This window comes from Ziziphus jujuba, chromosome 8 (assembly GCF_031755915.1).
Source record: "Ziziphus jujuba cultivar Dongzao chromosome 8, ASM3175591v1".
NCBI lineage: Eukaryota > Viridiplantae > Streptophyta > Magnoliopsida > Rosales > Rhamnaceae > Ziziphus > Ziziphus jujuba.
The window spans coordinates 16,466,343-16,486,604 of NC_083386.1; the positions used below are offsets into that span (position 1 = coordinate 16,466,343).

The 20,262-nt window shown below is 31.8% G+C and overlaps 1 protein-coding gene across 17 annotated transcripts; it reads left to right on the forward strand.

Moving 5' to 3' along the window:
* Positions 1–6,765: 6,765 nt before the first annotated feature.
* Positions 6,766–20,192, forward strand: LOC125421302 (protein WHAT'S THIS FACTOR 9, mitochondrial). Of its 17 annotated transcripts, none has more exons than XR_009640332.1 (9): positions 6,766–6,988; positions 7,191–7,389; positions 8,167–8,238; positions 8,361–8,442; positions 9,405–9,528; positions 9,822–9,860; positions 16,115–18,231; positions 19,574–19,719; positions 20,062–20,192. XR_009640332.1 is itself a non-coding variant. In XM_060819498.1 (9 exons), the coding sequence occupies exon 7, from the start codon at positions 12,400–12,402 to the stop codon at positions 13,684–13,686; it is 1,287 nt and encodes a 428-aa protein (XP_060675481.1). In that variant the 5' UTR covers positions 6,794–6,988; positions 7,191–7,389; positions 8,167–8,238; positions 8,361–8,442; positions 9,405–9,528; positions 9,822–9,860; positions 12,195–12,399; the 3' UTR covers positions 13,687–13,826; positions 14,143–14,276; positions 16,115–16,502. The 17 variants fall into 17 exon arrangements, 16 of the variants coding, with proteins under 16 accessions (XP_060675481.1, XP_060675485.1, XP_060675478.1 ...); XM_060819498.1 differs by lacking the exons at positions 19,574–19,719; positions 20,062–20,192 and adding exons at positions 12,195–13,826; positions 14,143–14,276 and having other exon boundaries at positions 6,794–6,988; positions 16,115–16,502; XM_060819502.1 differs by lacking the exons at positions 19,574–19,719; positions 20,062–20,192 and adding an exon at positions 12,195–13,826 and having other exon boundaries at positions 6,794–6,988; positions 7,191–7,213; positions 7,310–7,389; positions 16,115–16,502.
* The last annotated feature ends 70 nt before the right edge of the window (positions 20,193–20,262 follow it).

Sequence of the window (20,262 nt, forward strand, 5' to 3'; positions counted from 1 at the left end):
AGCTTTTTTGTACTGTGATGTCATATCTCAACTACAGGACTGTTTGATATTAGTTAATGGTTTCATTTTCAATTTGTGGCATTCAAGGGTAGTGATTTTAATTTTGTTTTCACATGCCTGGTCTGACATTAAGACTACAAATGGTTTTGCTATTTTTAAAAATTCGGTTGTTGCATTCCCTAAAAAATAGTTATTTGCACAAATGTAAGTTTAGTCTGGTGGATGATGATAGTTAGTTTCTTTATAGATATTGCTCACTATATATGATTTTGTAGTTAACTGTAGATATGGAAATTGTTGTCAAAATAAAATATGTGCTTGGTAGGTAGATGTGAGATGGCTGAATAAGCTATTTTTGTTTTTGGAAATGAAGTATATCTGACAAATAGAATTATACTTAGCATTCATACTGCATTAAGCTATAGAGATAGCTCTTGTTATATGATTGGCAACTACTTGCTTTAAGTTTTTAAATAACCAAGTTGAGTTTTTGGTATCTTTTTTTTTTCTCTCTCTAGTTTACCCTAATATTTCCTCTTTTGCACTAGAGTATAGCATTGCCTATATATTACTCTATTATAATGTGTTGCTTAGCTTTATGTTATGCTTTCTGTTTCCGAATGTAAATATTTATTGACGATTCCATATGGATCGAGTTCTTGATGGACAATGGTTGTTATCCATCTAATAAATATTTGGAACAAACATTAAGAAGTTTTATAAGAGATAACTTCATGGTGTAGATAATTGTAAAGATAAGTTATAATTAAAAGTCACCTTGCAATCATGGTAATCACATAATGGATTAAAGCAACTGAAATGTCAAGTTTCTCTGGTTTAGTATTTTATTTTGTAACATTTCTCTGATTATGAATTATTTAGTTTTTACAAATATATAAATGATCTAATTCAAACACTTACTTTACCAAACTACTAAATCATTTAGAGTATTATTATCGAATCCACAAAGATGCAACAAGGAAGTAATTTACACCTAAAAAAGATAGTATTTATCTTTTTATTTTGGTTACAGAACAAAAATTTTATGATTAAAATGTCATGTTATCTGACGATTAAATATGTATAACTAATTAGATATCATATTTGGTTACAACTTGAAACAGATTTAGGATCTAATTAACGAAGAAATGCATGCCCTAGCTTATTAAGCATACCATTGTCTTAGATACTTACTGCATTTTGTGCCTGTGTTAATTGTTTTTACACTTGACTGGTCATTTTGTCACCATGTAAACATAATTTTTTTGTTACATATTAAGTGCTTGAAAATACTATATTTTTTCTGTTTCCATTGCTTCATGGGAGCTCCTTGTATGAACAACAGCTTTTTTTTACACCTGATTAGTATATAATGTTCCTAAGAGCAGAAGTGTTACAGTTTTTGGCCCCATTAGCAAATTGACCTTTTGTATAATTGTATTGCTATGTGCTACATAGTTTCATCACATAATTTCTCAGATTTTTTCTTTTCCTTTGCAGAGTCTTTTAGAAAAGTGCATATATGGTTTTGGAAATGATGGTGAGAGATTTAATTTTTGTTTGCCATGCTGCTCTTGAATCTCTGCTACAATGTGTTTTTCATCTTATACATTGTTTTGTCATTGAGACTGGCTTGGTTGTGAAGCCATATATACTTTTATTAAATGATTTAAGACATCCGGGTGGGAGTAGAGTGAGGTGAATAGTTGTATATGATCAAAAAAATAAAAAAGCCTTTAAGTTGTGCTGAACATATTCTACAATCAAATTGGGAATTCTCTTTGTTACTAAATTCACTATGCATCCTGTTAACGGATTTTGAAGATTAAAACTTACACATGTTGTATGGTTATTTAAGGACCCTTATAATGGCATAAATCAGATATGATATCCTACCATATTCAATAGGGTCCCATGAATGTTAAAAGTTTCTTTTGCAGAGAATGGACTGTACATGATGGCTTTTTTGTACATTTTTTGTTATATATTAAATCTCATATCCAAAAAAGATGAATGAATGTGAAATAAAATTAACAAATGAAGAGATATTTTTGTAATTAAACAAATATATAAAAACTTGGAATTATTGTTTGTATTTTTTTGTTGGTCCTTTTTTTGGGATTTTTTTGGTAAAGATAATATAGAAATTCCATGAAGAATGAATCAAAGATAATATATCATAATCAATTATTTTGACAAGCTATGACCATCTTCAAACCTACAAAAATAAGTAACTCTATTAGTCTCCATAGGTGCATAAAAACATTACAAAGAACCATAGTCACTTCATACATATATTTATCTATTCACCTTCTCTAGAAAGAATAAATGGTTTGAAATCAAATATAATGACATATACATGTGTAGTTCCACTTTCTTAGGCAATGAAGTTCGAGATATTGGGCGATATCATGTTGGCAAAGATGAGTTAGGTCAATAATTCATATATATGATAGTAATGTTATGTAACTGTTGCATTATATTACTAAATATATTATGGACGTCTAATATATAATGGGCTCCATCACCTTGTAAAACATTTTATATTTATTTATATATTTATTTGTTTCCATTATTACTATTATTATTATTATTAATATTATTATTAATTTTACCAAATAAACAGAAGTCTGCTTTTATCTTATACATGGTTCATTTTTATTTATATTACAAGAGCTTAGAGCATCCTTGCTCATTCTTTATTCATCCAATTTTATTTTTTTTTTTTGTCTTAAAAAAAATATCTTTACTTTGAAGAGTTTAAAAAAAAACTTAATCCATGTTTATTTTAAGCTTCCAAATATTATGTGTTTAAAGAATATGAATATACAAATATAAGTATGAAGTGCACAGAAACCAATTATTCTTTCTAGAAAAGGCGAAGACCACGTAAAATATAATCACTTCATGAGAGAATAAATTGTCATTTAATTACTTTTTCATTCTTCTTTAGGCTTTTCTTGTACTATTTTGAAAAAGCTTATACATGCTAAATGTTCTATTTTTGTTAAATTTTTTGTCTATGTCTTTTGTAAATGTTCTATACTAAGGCCTCATAAAATATAGCAACTCAATTTAATGTGCTTTTTTGCTTTTTATTTCTTTTTTTTTTTTTTTTTGGAATTGATATAGATCGAAAAAAATTAGCTACATTCTTGTTGCTTCTAAATGATTTAGAATTAGAATCCTTTTGTACATGATTTATGATTGTCTTGCTTATATACATGTATGTATCATGGCAAATGAGAAATGATAGAGGTGTTAGGAATCGAATAACTAGGAGTACAGAATTGCGTTCGTCTTTTCTAAATAGTTTGTTGGACAATGATGTGAATTGTATTAATCAACTTAAGATGGATAGGAGAACATTGGGTATTTTATATCAGTTGTTACGTAATGATGAATATGTTAAAAGAGATAGGACTGTTACATTGGAAAACAAATGTGCATATTTTTGCAATAATTGCTCATCGTGTAAAAAACCATACAATTATCAGTAGACTCTACAGATCGGGAGAAATAGTTATAGATATTTCAATTCAATGTTGAATGAAGTATTACGCTTACATGAGATTTTGTTAAGGCATCTTGAACTTATGTTAGAAAATTGTTCGGATAATAGATGGAAAATGTTTAAGGTACATTTGTCAAATAGTTTGGTTACTAATTTTATAGTTAGATTATTTTTAGCATTGTATGGCATGAGTAACTTTGTTTGTGACGTAAAATTGTTTGGGAGCATTAGATGGAATTTATATCTAGGTGAATGTAACCGAAATTGATAAGCCAAGATATCGAATAAGGAAGGGTGAGATAGCCATAAATATCTTAGGTGTATGTAACCTGAATATGAAATTCATATTTGTATTACCTGGTTGGAAAGGTTCCACTTCAAACTCAAGAGTACTTCGAGATGCATTAAGCAAGCCAAATGAATTAAAAGTACCAATAGGTAAGATCAATCCTAAAATTTTATATTGTAGTAGACTAACATTGAATAAACTAATAGGAGTTATTTTTTTGTATTAAGTTGTTATTGCTTATTGAATGCTGGTTACACTAATGTAGAAGGATTCTTGTATCATATAGCGGAACAATATCTCACCTTTCCGAATGGAGAGATGGTTATGCACCTATAAATCATAAAGAGTATTTCAACATGAAGCATGCATCTGCTAAAAATGTCATAGAAACATGCTTTGGGGGTTCTCAAAATGCGATGGACAATTTTAATAAGTCCATCTTTCTATCCAATTTCAATACAAATCAAGATCATTACTGTATGTTGTCTTGTACATAATCTTATTAGAAGAGAAATAGCACTTGATCTTGGAGAAGCTGAGTTTGATAGGATGGACGATGTTGACATTAGTAGAAAAGAGGATATTATAGGATCAATTGATTCCTCGGATCAATGGACTAACTGGAGAGATGAGTTAGCTAAGTAAATGTTTGATGAGTGGAGAGGTCCTCGTGGTCAATAGTTGACTGTTCTATAGAATATAATGTTGTAACTACTGTACTTTATGTTGTTTGTTAAATATTTTGGATAATTTGTATGAAGACCAACTTATATTAAATGCAACATTTGAGGTTCCTATTATATTTGTTTGCTTCTTGTTATGGTATTGTTAGAATAATGAAATTTTTACCTGAATAACAATGGAAGCTGAAGGTAGCAGTAACGATAACAAGGGGGATGAATTTAGGCATACATGGAGTAAAAGTGAGGAAGAGGCTTTGCTAATTATTTTAATGAAACTGTAGCTAGTGGGCAACGTTATGACACAGGATCATTTAAACCTGGCACACTTAATATGATTGAGAGGCGACTATCTGTGATGTGTCCTAACTTGGGATTGCAAGCAAATCTATATATATTGAGTCAAAGATGAAAAAGTGGAAGAAGCAATATAGTATAATATACAACATGCTGAACAAAAGTAGATTTGAATGAAATGACTCTCTTAAATATGTGGAGGTTGACAGTGACGAAGCTTGGAAAGCGTATGTGCAGGTTTTGAATTTTTTTGGAAATATATGTTAATTGAATTTTTTTGTTTGTTGTCTTAAATTTTTTTTTTCCATCATGTCCGAACTATTTTTTTTTCTTAACTAAACATTGTCTTTCTTTACTTTAGAATAATCCAAATGCAAAAAATTGAAGAGGTAAACCTTTTTTTCTAGTGTATGAAAGGCTTGCTAATATTTTTGGGAAGGATCGGGCAACAGGACATGAGCATAAACTCCAATTGATTTGGTTAATGATATAAATATGGAGGCTGAAAAAAAATAATTTAATGATGTGTGTTCTTCAATGTTTGTAAATGAAATACATAGTGAACCGTCCATACAATCCCAATCAAGAGGTAAGAGAAAATCTAGATCGAAGGATGCTGACATTATAAATGGGTTTGGCAATGTAGCGGAGAAATTGTTTGATGAATTGGCTGCAAAATTAGAAAAATCTGAGACCAATTATATACAATACTTAGTTGTGGAGCTTGACAGATTAGGATTCTCTATTACTAACAATCTCAAAATCTCTAAGGTAATGAGATCGGATGTACCGAATGTAGAGGTTTTTAAGATTATTAGAACAAATGCAGAGAATATTGAATTTGCTAGTGGATTTTAGATAGCAAAATTAGTATTGTTGTGGATTATATATTTATGTCTATATATAAGAGGATGACAATTATGAACAATTGGATTTGAAACTTATGGACATATGTTGTATGGTAGTAGATGTTGGTTTCTAATTATGCGTGTAAGGATAAATTTATAATTATGTGTTTGTTTTAGAACATTAACATGCACTTGATTGATTTAGTTAATTGTTATTTTGTTTAATTATATTAATATATTATATTATCATTTATTATTATATGCAGGACTATTGAACGGCAAAGAGGAGAGTTTATGTTGTATTTAAAAATAGACAACCAGGAATATATAATTCTTAGCATAAATGTCATCAACAAGTGTAAGGATTTAAATATAATTTATATAAAGTCTATAATACAACTGAAAAAGCTGAAATTGCATATGTTGAGTATGTAGAACAAATAATAAGAAATCGCAATAAGGCAAATCCAATACAAAATACCACCGCACATACACATACTCAATTGAACAACCAGTGGCGTAATGATTTTATATTAAATTATTTATTTGGATTACTATCAATAGGTGTGTTTACTTATTTGTTATATAGATAGATTATCCTTGTAAAATCCAATATCTATATACATGCAGTATTTATTAAAAGTAAAACAACATGTAACATATATATATATGAAGTGGAGATCTTATATTATTAACAAGTTCTTAATTAATATAATATTAATTTTTTTTATTTATAGTGAATTATTATTTATGATTTACCATATTATAATTTTATTTTAATTGATTTTGAAAATAATATATTAACATAATTTATAAATATAAAAAATTCAAATATTTTATAAATATTATTAAATTAGTTTTATTTTTAATTAATTATTATTTATGAAATACTACGTTATAAGTTAATTTTAATTTATTTTTAAAATTATATGTTAATATAGTTAGTAGAGATAAAAAAATTAAATTTTATATGTTAATATAAATATATAAATTTACAATTTTAATTGAATATAATATATTTTTTAAAATATAAATATAAATTTTAAAATTTATATTTTTAAAAAAATAAAAAATATAATCATAAAATAATTCTATCAAACAGTGACAACTAATTTACTGTTCAGTTCAGACCTGTACAGATACAGAACTATACAGTCCGATAAATTTCTTATTATTTGGGTGACATAAAAATCTAAACAACATCGTGAAGAAACGGAGCTCGAGACGCTCTTAAATTCCTTCTCTTCAGTTTAAGCTCTTTTCCCTCTAGGGCACTTTCAAGCTCTTGTCTCTCGGTCTGATCAATGGCGAAGTGGATAGCGCTTGGTTCGATCTCGTGCGTGTTGATTCGTGGTGATTGGTGAGTATTGTTAGGGCTTGTTTCGATTTCTTCTATTTCTATTTTTCCATTTCTTCCGTATTTATTTTTCGTTTTTCTCTCTGCTCTGTTTTCGTGTATATATATATATATGTATATATATATTTTTTTTCTGAATTGTTGGAGCGGCTAGGGTTAGAAATTTGCGTATTGCTGCGTAATTAGTCAATTATCTCCTGTGCAGCGTAGGGCTGTGCTGATTGACCGGTATGCTACACTGGTTCATACGTTCTCTTTATGCTAATTTGGGCAAACGGCTTGGAATTTTATCTACTAATTGCAGTTTCCATTGCGAATTGTAAGAGTGAAATGGTCTCTTCATGTCAGATAAGAGACCATTGCAAGTTGTATTTGAGCTTCTCCAACATTGATAGGAAATGCAGGTAAAGGAAAATAAATTTGCATGTGTTTGAATTATTTTTATAAGGAGGAAATTGTGGGGTGAAATTCCTGAGAAATTAGTTTTATAAATTATATTTAGAGACAGTTTATCCTAAAATTGTAGAACAAAAATTAATCAATTACTAGTAAGTCCTAAATATTCTAATATTAACCAAATACTCTAAAAAGTAATTTATAGGAAGCTGATTCTCAGGAAACTAATTTCCGCTAAATCAATTATAGGGAATTAGTTTCCCTTTAAATTTCAACACTTTCCAAATGGGGCCTTAAAGCCTAACAGGTAAATATTGAATTCATATCATAGCAAAAATATGAACATATGAATAGTAGGGTGGTCATATGAATTATTCAGCTGCAAATATTCCTCTTTAAGACTTTCTTTGTGTCTTAATGATGGGCTGAAGTTTTTTTTTTTTTTTTTTTTTTTTTACATGTAGTTGTGGTCTTTATCATGCACCAACTTCTTTAGAATATGGAAATCCATGGAAAAGGAAGTTGTAAACAAATAAAGGCATTCTAGGCTTAATAATCATTGAAGGAAAAGAAATTTGAGGCCAATATAGTGATAGTATATGTAAATCTTTGACGAGTTGAGTTTCAATACATGGGAATGTGTATTATGATGTCAATACGAGGAAACATAAATTGATAGCTATTGGATGAGATGTTTGTTGTTGACGGAAGTTGTCAGAAATGAGCATATTTGAGAACATGTTGCAAAATATGTTTAATAAAAAGCGTTTGTCTGATTTCTGCAGATAAATAAGTATGCCTCCTCTGGTGGACAAGATTTGATTGAGAAACACAGGCAGTTAGGAGCAAACTTTGAGGTATTATCTTTTGTTTGGCACCATACTGTTGGGGAACATTTATGTTCTTTTGGTATTAATGCTGTTATAAGTACTTAAATCCTTAAGACACAGGAAAAATTATAACTGATTGAAATATATAGAGATATTATCCAGGTTGACATACCTGTCAAGTACCCCAGTTTTTTCCTAGACGATGATGTGGAACTGGAACATATAAAGAAGGTATTTTGCAGCTTCTATAGCACTTTATGATTTGAAGTGAACCGATATTTGTTCATTTGCATGGAAATTCTGTCAATGGGGTGGGTTTTCTTTGCTGAGCCTATTAATCTGGTGCTTTTCTAAATAAGCGGCATTATATCTTAATTGCATATTTTTGTTATGGATAATGGATAATGAACTTGAATAGCTTTGGATATGGACAAAATTTAGTCATGAGATTGTGCCATTGAAATTGGAGGAAGAGGGATTAAAATGAGTCAAACTCGACAATGAACCATATTCTGGCTATACCTTGGATTGTTGAAGGTCATTGTGCGCAAGATTGAGGCTTGGAGATGTTTTAGGAGGAAAAGACTACTGTTTGACTGGATTGGACCTCTAAGCCAACTGCAACTCAAGTCCAGCCCAATCACATTTCTGCTCTATTTTTCGCATTTGACACCATCCCATTTGCAGCACTTTGTTCCCTCCTTACATGAGTTTGTCTTTGCATAATTAGTGACTCGCTCATCAGCACAAGATATCGAAGCCAAACTATCAATTGAAAATGTAGTAGCTTACCCTTTATTTTTTTAATTTTTTTTTAATTTTTAATTTTTTGTTTAGAGAAGAAAAAAGAACTGTAATTCAATAAAATGATTGTTGATAGTGATGATGGACAATATGATCTGTGGGAAGTGTTTCATAGGGAAGTTGGAAGAAAAGTCTATGAGAAATCTGATGATGACAATTGACAAGGTCACTGGATATATTATCTTTGATTTTACATTCATTGTGGAATTGCATGATTATATCAATTTCACGTTTTGGTACATCTGTAAATCAGGTACCGTGTTTGTCATGATAATCATTCTAGAATGGGCACATTTCTGTAGTAAACTTGCAGTCAACATAAACTTCCTATGTTTCTTGCTTGTGTGAAGTACAAAATTATCTAAATGCTTGTTTCCGTGGTTGTCCAGGTGACTGTTTTTGTGGAGGTGGATTAATTCATTAAAATTCTTAAGTCTCTTCAAGATTTTGCGGGATAACTAAAGTCAAAGGCACTTAATAGTACTAAATTTTGAAAGATAATTTATGTCAAAGGTACTTTATTTTTCTTTGGTTTTGATTTCTTCCTTCTTTTTTTTTTTTTTTTTTTTTCTTTTTTCCTACAAGCTTATCAAGAAGAGTTGTCAAGATTCGAAGGCAGAGGCTTATGGATCACATCTTATGTGCTAATAGATAATAGCTTCTGAGTTATTAACAAATTAATGGACTCTGAGAGATATGATTTAGAAAGTGTAGCTTTTTTCTTTGATAACTCTTTCTCTAAATCAATTTTTCGGTATCAATTATTTGTAACTCATTCTTTTCTCTATGTTTATTGTCTAATACAGGATTGGAGAAAAAGATTGAAGCGAGGAGAAACATCACAGGTATATTGCCGACCTCTTTATGGATATTTAATTTCTTTGAAGTGAAGTTCTTGTCAAATATCTTTGCTTTAAATGAAGTATAGTGCCTTTAGTTGAGCAAACTCTTTTATGTTATTATAAGCTTTTTTTCTTTGATTAATGCTTATTTCCAGAGAAATTATGCTGTCATCGTAAGATTTAATAGAAGATGATCTGCTAATGATAGTGTGTTCTACCAATCTTGAAATTGATATAAAAAGTAGCTTTTAGTATATGGTTTTTGTTGTTGGATCTGAAACTTTGGTCTCTAAATTCATATGGGTTTTGCCAACTATTTTTAACATTTTATTTGGTTTATAGATTATTTGCTTTGTTTGGTTTATAACTTTTAATCCTTTATTTTTCTTTCCATTTTTTAGCGGATTGCGACTAATTTATTAGAAGAGTAAAAATTGTACTTTTGAAGACCATTTTGATAGGCAATTCAAGGTTGAACCTTGGATAAATCTACCAAAATTGTTATTATTTTGCCACTTTAGATATAGATAATTAATAAATATTGGTATGATTTTAGTACTGTTTCATATATTAAATGCATGAGTTTTTCATTTATTAATATTTTGATTTTTTGTTTCTGTGCCCCATTTATTATAAATGCTCTCCAATTTTCCTGTAAAAAATAAATTTAAAAATAGAATAACATTTAAAACTAAAAGAGGCAAAAAAAATAATAATAAAATAAGTAGCAATGAAGGAAAAGAAAGAAGGGAAGAAGGGAAAAGAGAAGAAACGGAAAGAGGGGAAAAAGGGTAAAGAGAGGGATACTGAGAGGACATTAGAAGCAGATATTGGTATATTGCCACTACATGATTGTTCCAAAAGTGATGACACTAGATTACTGTCACAAGATAGCTATATTGTGGATTTGACAATTACATTAACAGTGGCAGAATTGAAAATTTAACGGCAATGAATTTTGCCTCTAATTTTTCTTATTGGTGGCAATTCTGACTTTGCCCTTGATAATTAAAAGGATTGGGTGGTTAAATTATATATTATTGCCACTATGGGCTCTAGTGGCAAGCCAACCTAGTGACAATTTTTTTGCCATTAAGACATTTTAGTGGTAAAAATCTATTTATTAGAGGCAAAATAGGTTGCCATTGAATATGATTTATCTGTTTGAGTGAGCAATTTTGAAAAAAAAATATTTTTTTAAAAGTGATATTAAATTATTAATAAAATACTATTTTATCAATATATATGATATGTCTGCATTTTCTTGGGTATTGTGTGATAAAGGAGTGTTAATTTGGTCTTTTAATATTATAATTGTCTTTGATGTTTTTTTGTTCTATTGTTCGTGGTTGTTGCTCAACTGCTAATATTCTTTTTTCGTTGCTCTTTCTTAAACTGTGACTTCATTTTCTTGCTTCCATCTCAAAATTTCTCTTTGTATGTCTATTTCTTCACACCCTTTGTGTAGAGTAGTGGTACTGGTGGAGAGCGAATTGCTAATTGTACACTATCCTTGGAAATTTCTAGCATGTTTAACTGCACTTGGACCCTTGTATTGCATAGAGTTTCTATCGTATTCCTCGCTTGTTTGTAGCTTTCCTCGTGTCTTCTCTGCTGGTAGCTTTTCTTTATATCCTCTTCAAGGTTGTGATGTTATAAATTTATTCAACTATGCACCTATATGCACATGACCATCCATAAAAATGCATGGAAAATGATGTGGCTCCATTTATTCAGTGCATAAATAAATATTTTAAGGTTTATAGATGAACTTAACAACCTTAATACATGCGGGTTCTTCGAAATTCATCTCATGGTTAAAATATGCACGAGTTGCTTGCTAAATTCCTCTGGGTCATATTCGTGGTATTTGATTTGGGTAGTTGCATAATATGATTTTGCATTTGTAGTGTGATAATCCTTTGGGCACCTTACTTTACATAAAATGTCCATTATTATATTTATATATTTTTGGGTAATAAATGTCCAATATAATATTGTTGTTTCATTCATGCTTGTAAAGTCAGTGTTGGGCTGAGGAGTGCCAAGTATGTAGTATTTAAAGATGTGTCATTGCTAACTCAATTTTTGAAATCGTCTACACATTTTTTTAATATATGACTACTATAAATGTACATATATTCCTTTTTTTTCTTTTTCTTTTTCTTTTTTTTTTTCGAGGTAAATGTATTTATATTCATAAAAGCAATAAAATGACAAAGTATAAAATTATAATCCTCAAACCACAAGTTATTAATATTAATACTACACTATGAAAATACCAAACACGGGCCTTGCACCTACCTTATTTAAAAGCAAAAATGTGATTGTAAACAGGAGAAGTGCACTCGAAGCCTTTAAGAAGGTATCAAAGACTCCGATTCCTGGAAGCCCTTAAGAAGGTATCAAAGATTCCGATTCCTGCTCTGCAACTTTGTTTTGACTCAACAGAGTCCGCAACATAGCAAAACCTACTTCAATGATATCCTCATCATCCATTTAGTAAAATCTCGAGAAAAACACACTTCCTAAACCCCAAATAATGTTCATCATCAGCTGCTCCTCAAAAACCCTGAAAAAGTTTCTATCCTCCTCTGAAAGATCAATCTTTTCTGTTCAGTACCCCCTACATAACCCTCCATATGCATACACCCAAACATCCAACTATGTAAATGTGTATATGGAATGGAAGAAGGACCCTTCCTATGATTCCATTGAGCAGATCCACAAGTCCATAGAGCTCAAGCCTGTTGTTGCCCTCAAGAATATCATTGCCCAAGAGCCCAGTGGTTGCATCCCGATCTCTGCAGTGTCAAAAAGGGGAATAGAATTGGGTGTGCCAATGAAGGTTGCAAGATTTTTGAGGCTATACCCATCAATCTTTGAAGAGTTTAGTGGTCCGAAGTACAATCTTCCTTGGTTTAGGCTGACCCGTGAAGCTGTTGAGATTGATAGAGAGGAAAGGAGGATTTATGAGGATTGTAGGAAGGATTTGAGGGAAAGACTTAAAAGATTTATATTGATGAGTAAAGGGAAGGTTTTGCCTTTGAAGATAATTAAGGGAATGCAATGGTATTTGGGGCTTCCTGATGACTTTTTATTGTATCCAGAAAGGAACCTTGATGGGTCTTTTAGGTTTGTGGAGATGGAAGATGGATTGAATGGTTTGGCTGTTGAGAACGAGGAAAAGGTTTGGTCTGCAATGCAAAAGAGTGCAATGCAGAGAGGGGTGTATTCTGGTGGGTCAATGGAAGCCATTGAATTCCAGCTTTTTCCATCAAAGGGTTTGAGGTTGAGGAGGAAGATTACTTATTGGTTAGAAGAATTTCAGAAGCTTCCTTATATTTCACCATATGAGGAATTTTCCCATTTGGATCCAGATAGTGATATGGCAGAGAAACGAGTCGTGGGGTTTCTCCATGAGCTGCTAAGTCTTTTTGTTGAGCATTCGGCAGAGAGGAAGAAGCTTTTGTGTCTTAAGAAGTGTATGGGATTGCCACAGAAAGTTCACAAAGCATTTGAGCGGCATCCCCATATTTTTTATTTGTCTTTGATGAACAAGACTTGTACAGTAATTCTTAAAGAGGCTTACTGTAACCAGTCCACCATTGAGAAGCATCCACTGTTGAGTGTGAGGAAAAAATACATTAACCTCATGAAAGAGTCAGTTGTGATCTTGAAAAATAGAAGGTTGAGTAATCGGTTTGTGAATCAAGAAAATTTGAGCTTGGCTTTGGATTTGGATTATGTTGATGAAGACAGTCGAGAGAGGGCAAAATCTTCTTTTCATAATTCACAGTCCTATGTAAGAGAAGCATGTGATAACTAATTCTTTAAGCAGAAGGAGGCTAAATGTAGATGAATTGCTAGCCATTCAGAAGTGAATCTCCCTTATGAGATTATAATTGTACTTCAAGGTGGCAAAGAAATTAATGATTCTTAGCATGCATTTCCTGTTTGGTCTTCAAGGTATTTGCTTACATGCTATCCCTAACTTGAATAATACTGTACTGAAAAATGTTCACTGTAAATTTCAACTTGGCCGATCTAATATGCTCTTTAATAAATTTGGTATAAATCCTTCATATATTCTGGCTGTCTCCATGGTTCAAGTATCTACAACTGTGTTATTGTCTATTCTTCTTTTTGTTCTTTTTTCTCTCTATATATGTAGCTGTTGTACTTTAAGGTTGTGTTGAATAAGGTAATTTGAACTGCTATGTATAACATGTTAACTTTTGGAGTCAAAACTTATAACTATTTGAGTAGAGAAGAATTTTTGTAGGAGCAGGCTGGATCTAAATGAATTGCTAGCCATTCAGTAGTGAAACTCCATATGAGATTATAATTGTGCTTCAAGGTGGCAAAGGCATTAATGCTTTTGGTCATGCCTTTCCTCCTTTCCTATTGGTCTCTGAGGTATTTCCTTTCATATTTCCATATATACATATATATATATATATATATGCATATAGTTAATTGATAAGAAAAGAGTGCTACTCCGAGATTGAATAATGCTGTATTAAAAAATGTTTAGTACTTTAAATTTGAACTCGGTGAATTTAATAATGCACTAAAACAAGCATGGTACAAATCCTTGACATATTCTGGCTGTCTTCATGGTTTGAGTATCCACAAATGTGTTATGAGTGGAGAAGAATTATTCTTAACTATAAATTATTTGGTCAGCCCCAATGTGGCTAATTCTTTGAAAATAGGGTATTCTAAGCTTCTTTTTTAGTACGGTAATATTTTCAGGAGTGAAATGAGAAATGATGGATAGAAAATATAAGAATTATATGGCAATCCATGGTGGTAGGTTTGATGTTACAAGTCTGTCTAGTGAGAAAGTCAACTGTTAAGGGTAAGCAAAATGTACGTTTTGTTGATGGAGTAATGTGTTTGGAGAATACAAGGTTGAACAATTGAATTGATGATTGTGAAGGATAATATATGTATATATATATATATGTGGAGTAAAGGAGTATATTTGTAAATGATTTTTCTGTTAATATATTGCACTTAGTTATCTTGTTAGTAGAATTTTTATGAGTAGAATTGAGTTATTATATGTTTTTTAGTTGGATGGTTGTCTGATATGATGAACTGCTTTGAAAGACGGCATGGTTGTCTTCATAGATGTTCTTGATTCTAAAGACAATGCCATGTTTTGCATGAAGTAATTGATGCTACAGCCAACCAGCCTATCCTTAGCTATGTTAGTCAAACTCATCACTTTATCACTATACCTATGTCCAGCAGTAGGATGCTAGAAATGATATCACTATTGGACACTCAAAATAAATGGGAAAACCTTGGAAAACATACGCTTCCAGCACTTGTAAATGAATTTTTGGTTAATATATTGTTCTTTCTCATCTTGTTATTAGAACTTTTATATGTAGAATTTGGCTGTTATCTGTTTGTTTGTTGGTTGGTTGTCTGATATGATGAGCTGCTTTAAAAGATGGCGTAGATGTTTTCATAGATGTTTTTTATTCAATAGGCAATGCCATGTTTTTCCATGAAGTGTTTGATGCTACAGCCAAACCAACTTATCCTGAGCCATGTTAGTCAAACTCGTCACTTTATCTCACTATACCTATGTCCAACACTAGGATGCTAAAAGTGGTATCACTATTGGACAACCCTTTCCATCCCCATTCCGCTCTCATTACAGACTGCGCTACGTCTTCAAATCTCTTTCCTTGGAGCATTTCCCACTATAAAACCTGAAGTGAAGCCTTAAATGAACACAGCTAGTTCGTCTTCTGACTATAATCTGTGCTTGCAGTTCCTATCTGTGCCTTCTAGGATTCAATCTCCACTTGAAATTAACTAGTCTATTTTACTAGCGAAATATGAGAAAAGTGATGAAAGACCCTCTTTTTGGCTTGTTCATGTTGTGATCGAAGCTTCGCTCTAAATAAATGTGAAAACTTTAGAAAACAAACAGTCCCAACACTTGGACACGTATCCATACCACACCAGAGGCTCACACTGTATCTGATTAACATAGATCTTGAGGAATGGCATATTCCAAATTAGTTATCACCTCCTTAGAAATATGATACATTTTAACTTGGTCAAAAGATCTTGGAAATGTTATATGATATATGTTAACTTGGTCAAAAGATCTTGGAAATGTTATGATACATTTTAACTTGGTCAAAAGTTCTGGGAAATGTTCATAATATTGCCAATATTGCTATTGTCGCACTCATCCCTGATACTTTGCTGAATATTTGGGGTTGCAGAGACACCTCCACTGCCAAAAAAGAGGATCAGCCACTTAACCTGCTGTATCCACACCTCCAGAGGCGAGAAATTTTGTGTACAGGACTACTTGTTCTTGCCATGGCCAAGCTTGCGCCTCAACCATCAGAGCAGTGATTTTGAAGAACTCCAGCAATTTCAGAAACGAAGTGCCCCAGATTAGCATGTCATTGCTCAACGGCTGATAGAAATCCCAGGCGGGTTGTGCCAGGACAAGAAAAGTTTTCTCTTCTGGTCCTTTTTTCTGACCACGGCATTGTAATGCCCTGTTTTTGTGATATCAGTATGAATTTCTTTAACCACCATGTGCCATTTTACATATATTTACAGAATAAATAAAATAAAATAAAACAATAGGTTACCTGTGAATATGATTCTTCGTTGTTTATGATGCATTTTTTACTGACAGTGCTCAATAAACAGCACTGAAATTTTTTTACTACAGCCTTATCTGTGATGGATGTTTATCTACAATCTGATTTAGCACTGATTTTGCTTTGTGGCCTTTTGGTAGTACCGGACTCCAGCAAAGCTTTCGTTGTTAATTTTATGCAGTGTATTCTCTGTAATCACCACCATATATGAACTCTCCCAGTGTTTTTCTGTACAGATTTTTACAACCCCTCGACGGCAAGATTCAAATATAAAAAAAAAAGACACTTTATTCCTTGTGTTCCTTCATGTTTCTTTTGTTCCTAAAAGTATCTGGTTTCATGCGGAAAGAATTGCCAAGATAAAACCAGGTCCTTTGCTGCAAGATCTGCAAGAAGGCCTAAAATTTTTCATTAATTTGGATGTCAGACATGTTAAAAGGATGAGCACAACTAAAGCATCAGTCACCAGTCTCAGGATATTCATAATCTTGCTTTCCTTTTGTACAAATGAAACAGAAATAATCCATTTTAAATGCAAAACCTGAAGAAAAAAAAGTTGCAGAAATAGCAAGAGTTTTTAACAGAAGGATTATTCAAATTCAAACCTGCACCATTGCCCATGTGGACCTTATCATTTCCAAAACATGGGAGTGCTAATGTGAAGATTAGGAAGATCTGGTGTTCGATGATTGGTTTCACCCGATTTGCGAAACCAATTTTTATCCATAGCTGTCTTTGGAGTAGTTAACGGGGAGGTTAACATAACACCACTGCGTGGAGAAGATGTTGCACCATGAATTAGTTGCCGAAACGACTGATGAAACGTATAATAGCTCTGAACAACCACGGTTGTTCTGACTTCTACCACCATGACCACAATTATTATTAGAGAAGTCTCGAAATGTCTGTTGAGAAGCAGTTTGGGTGGTGGTAGTAGTACTAGTAGTAGTAGTAATATTGACTAAATCTGGAAGAGAATCTGATGCAATAAGTTGTTGCTTTTCCAGCATACTTTCACGAGAAAGCAGTAATGCTGGAACACATTGAAGTTTTACATGATTGATCTGCAGAAATGACCGTCATAACAAATGGATTATACTCTGTGCCTAATCCACCCAAAATGATGTTAAGTACATGATCTGTTTCTGAGACAAAGTTACCAGAAACAGCCAAAGTATCTCCCAAGCTTTTAATTTTTGATTAGATAGTCAGTGCTAGATAAGGATCCTTTTTGGATCGTCTTGCCATTTCTCATTTCTGATCAGTTTCTTGCTACATATATCAATAGCATCTTGTGTTAATTTTTTTTTTTTTAATTAATTTATTTATTTTTCCTTCCCAAAGCTTGGTAACTGGCTCTTTTTAGTACAATATTATTATCATTTCTTAATAAGAAAATTATGAGAGAAGGCTTCACAATGGTGACTTAGAAATGTACATTCTCAGCAATTTTTGCAAGGTTTTCACTAATCTAAGATGTGGATTAAATTCGTTATTATTGAAACTAAAACGTGAATTGATTGATAGATTTGGGAAGAGATTGTAGTGAATGCACTTGGGTCTTATCATCAAGGTCAAGCTCTAGGATCTCGAGTTCATTGAGATAAGCTATCAATATAATCACATGAACTCTCACAGGTGTTCCTTCAGCCATCTTAACATAAGAATCTATGTGCGGCTTCCAGATATTTTCTACACGTGATGTTGGTGCCAAAATTGTTGAGGTGAGTCTTACTTTTCATGTTTCTTCTACAAAAATTGATTATCGTCAACATGGATGTGAACTGCACTTCCTTCTTGCATAATAAATGGATTTATAAATTTTTCTACCTGTCCCTCATAATTCCAATTAGAATTTTATTTAAGCACATTATGTACCTTACATATTGATATGGAAAAATGTTCTGATTCAGCATGTTAGCATATAAAATTACATTCACGCTTCAATAACTTTCTAAATTCAACTCTAGTTTGAAAACTGTTTACTCAAAGGTATTACCACAGAAATGAAAATATAAAAAGCATTTAGAATGTTAAGGTGAAGTGAGAAAATAAAATTTTAAAGTCTCTAATTAATGCTTTGGCAAACAAAAAGTTTAAAGAATGAAAGACACACACAAGAGACTTAGCAGTCAAGAGTAAAGTTATTCTGCATGTCAATTTCTCATCATTGTTGTTCAAGTCCAGAGATAGCCTAGGAATAATATCCATCTTATTTAGTGACAGAGGTTTATCCTGTTTCAGCATTAGATGGTGTAAAGTATATTTCAGCCCTCAAGAAGCCTTGTCCTCACATCTTGATTTTCCTTTTTTCTTTTCAAAGCTCCAGCCTTTCATCTTATGACATTACATAGACGTCCTTGTATGTATCTTCTTACTTGCTGTCTCAATGTCCAAGCATTTCTTGCACGGTGTATCCCAACATTCTTACTTCTCAATTTTATTTAAAGTTCATGGGCTAGACCTACATGATATGAATGCGTTGTTTATAGTTTAGAATTTAAACAATATAATCCTACATTGACAGATTCAATGCAACATTTTCCCAAAAGCAAGATACCGATTCATTGATGTTTGACACTAACGCACATATTATTTTCATTTGTTACAGATTCAGTTGGTGAATATATAGCTCAGGGAGCATCATCCCCTTTTTTTTTTTTTTTTTTTTTTTTCTATCAGATCCCATATTTAGTCAAAAGAATTTCAATGAAATATATCACTTGCATATATTGCAGCTTTGGAGGGGAATGAAGCTGTGTAACGGTTAGCTTCATTGCAGTTTGGGGACATCTCATAACTTATTGTGTTCTTCTATTCTTCGCATTTTACATGTCCTGTTTTAATATCCCTCTATTCAGTACTCTCTCTTCTCTCATTTATTTCTCATATTCTCTTTATTTATGTTCTTCTCGCCAGTTCATATAGACTAAACTAGATTCACATATTCCTTTTGAACTTTTGCTTTGTTAAGCCTACAGTAGAGTATAATAACTGCAACAACCTAGAGAAAGACTTGTGTCCACATTGTCTTATTGGTTATTGGCCTGTTTGATTGTTATGCAGCACGAGGAAGGGCATGTCAAATTACACCAGGGGTTAGTCAGTAGTTTTCATCCGGATCATCATACCAGGGGAAGATCACGCATAAGTTGGGGATAGTGCTATTGGGTTTCCTCAAAGACATGTACTAGCAGATTAATTAAATCAGGGTATGAAGCTAATCCTTTATCAATTGATCACAACATTACCATCTAAATCTGATCTTTGCTTGCAGTTGAGTTTGACTTACAATTTTGTTGATACTGGTTTTGTTAACTCTTTTACTATGTTTAAGTGATAAATTTGAGTTCTCAATATATTGGGGTTTACAAAGCATAGGCAGATTTCACTTCTTTTACTATGTTAAGTAATAAATTTGAGTTCTCTATATATTGGGGTTGGTTTAGTTGCAATTTCAGTTATCAATAATTATACTGTTCATGAATTTTTGCATCTATCTCCTGTTATTCAAATATCCAAAATTTCTAAGCTATTTGTTCTTCTCTTTGCAGGGTCATTAGGGGGAAAAAACAAAAAAATAAAATAAAATGACATATCAGTAGTGTACAAAACTCAGAATCTGAAAATTTCCTCCCAGATGCAGATTGACCGTAGTTGTTTGATTTTTCAGTTTCCTATCAGTGTTTGAACTATGTAAATATAGATTATAAATGCATATAAATTTTCTTTCTTGCGAATAGAAATTTGACAAA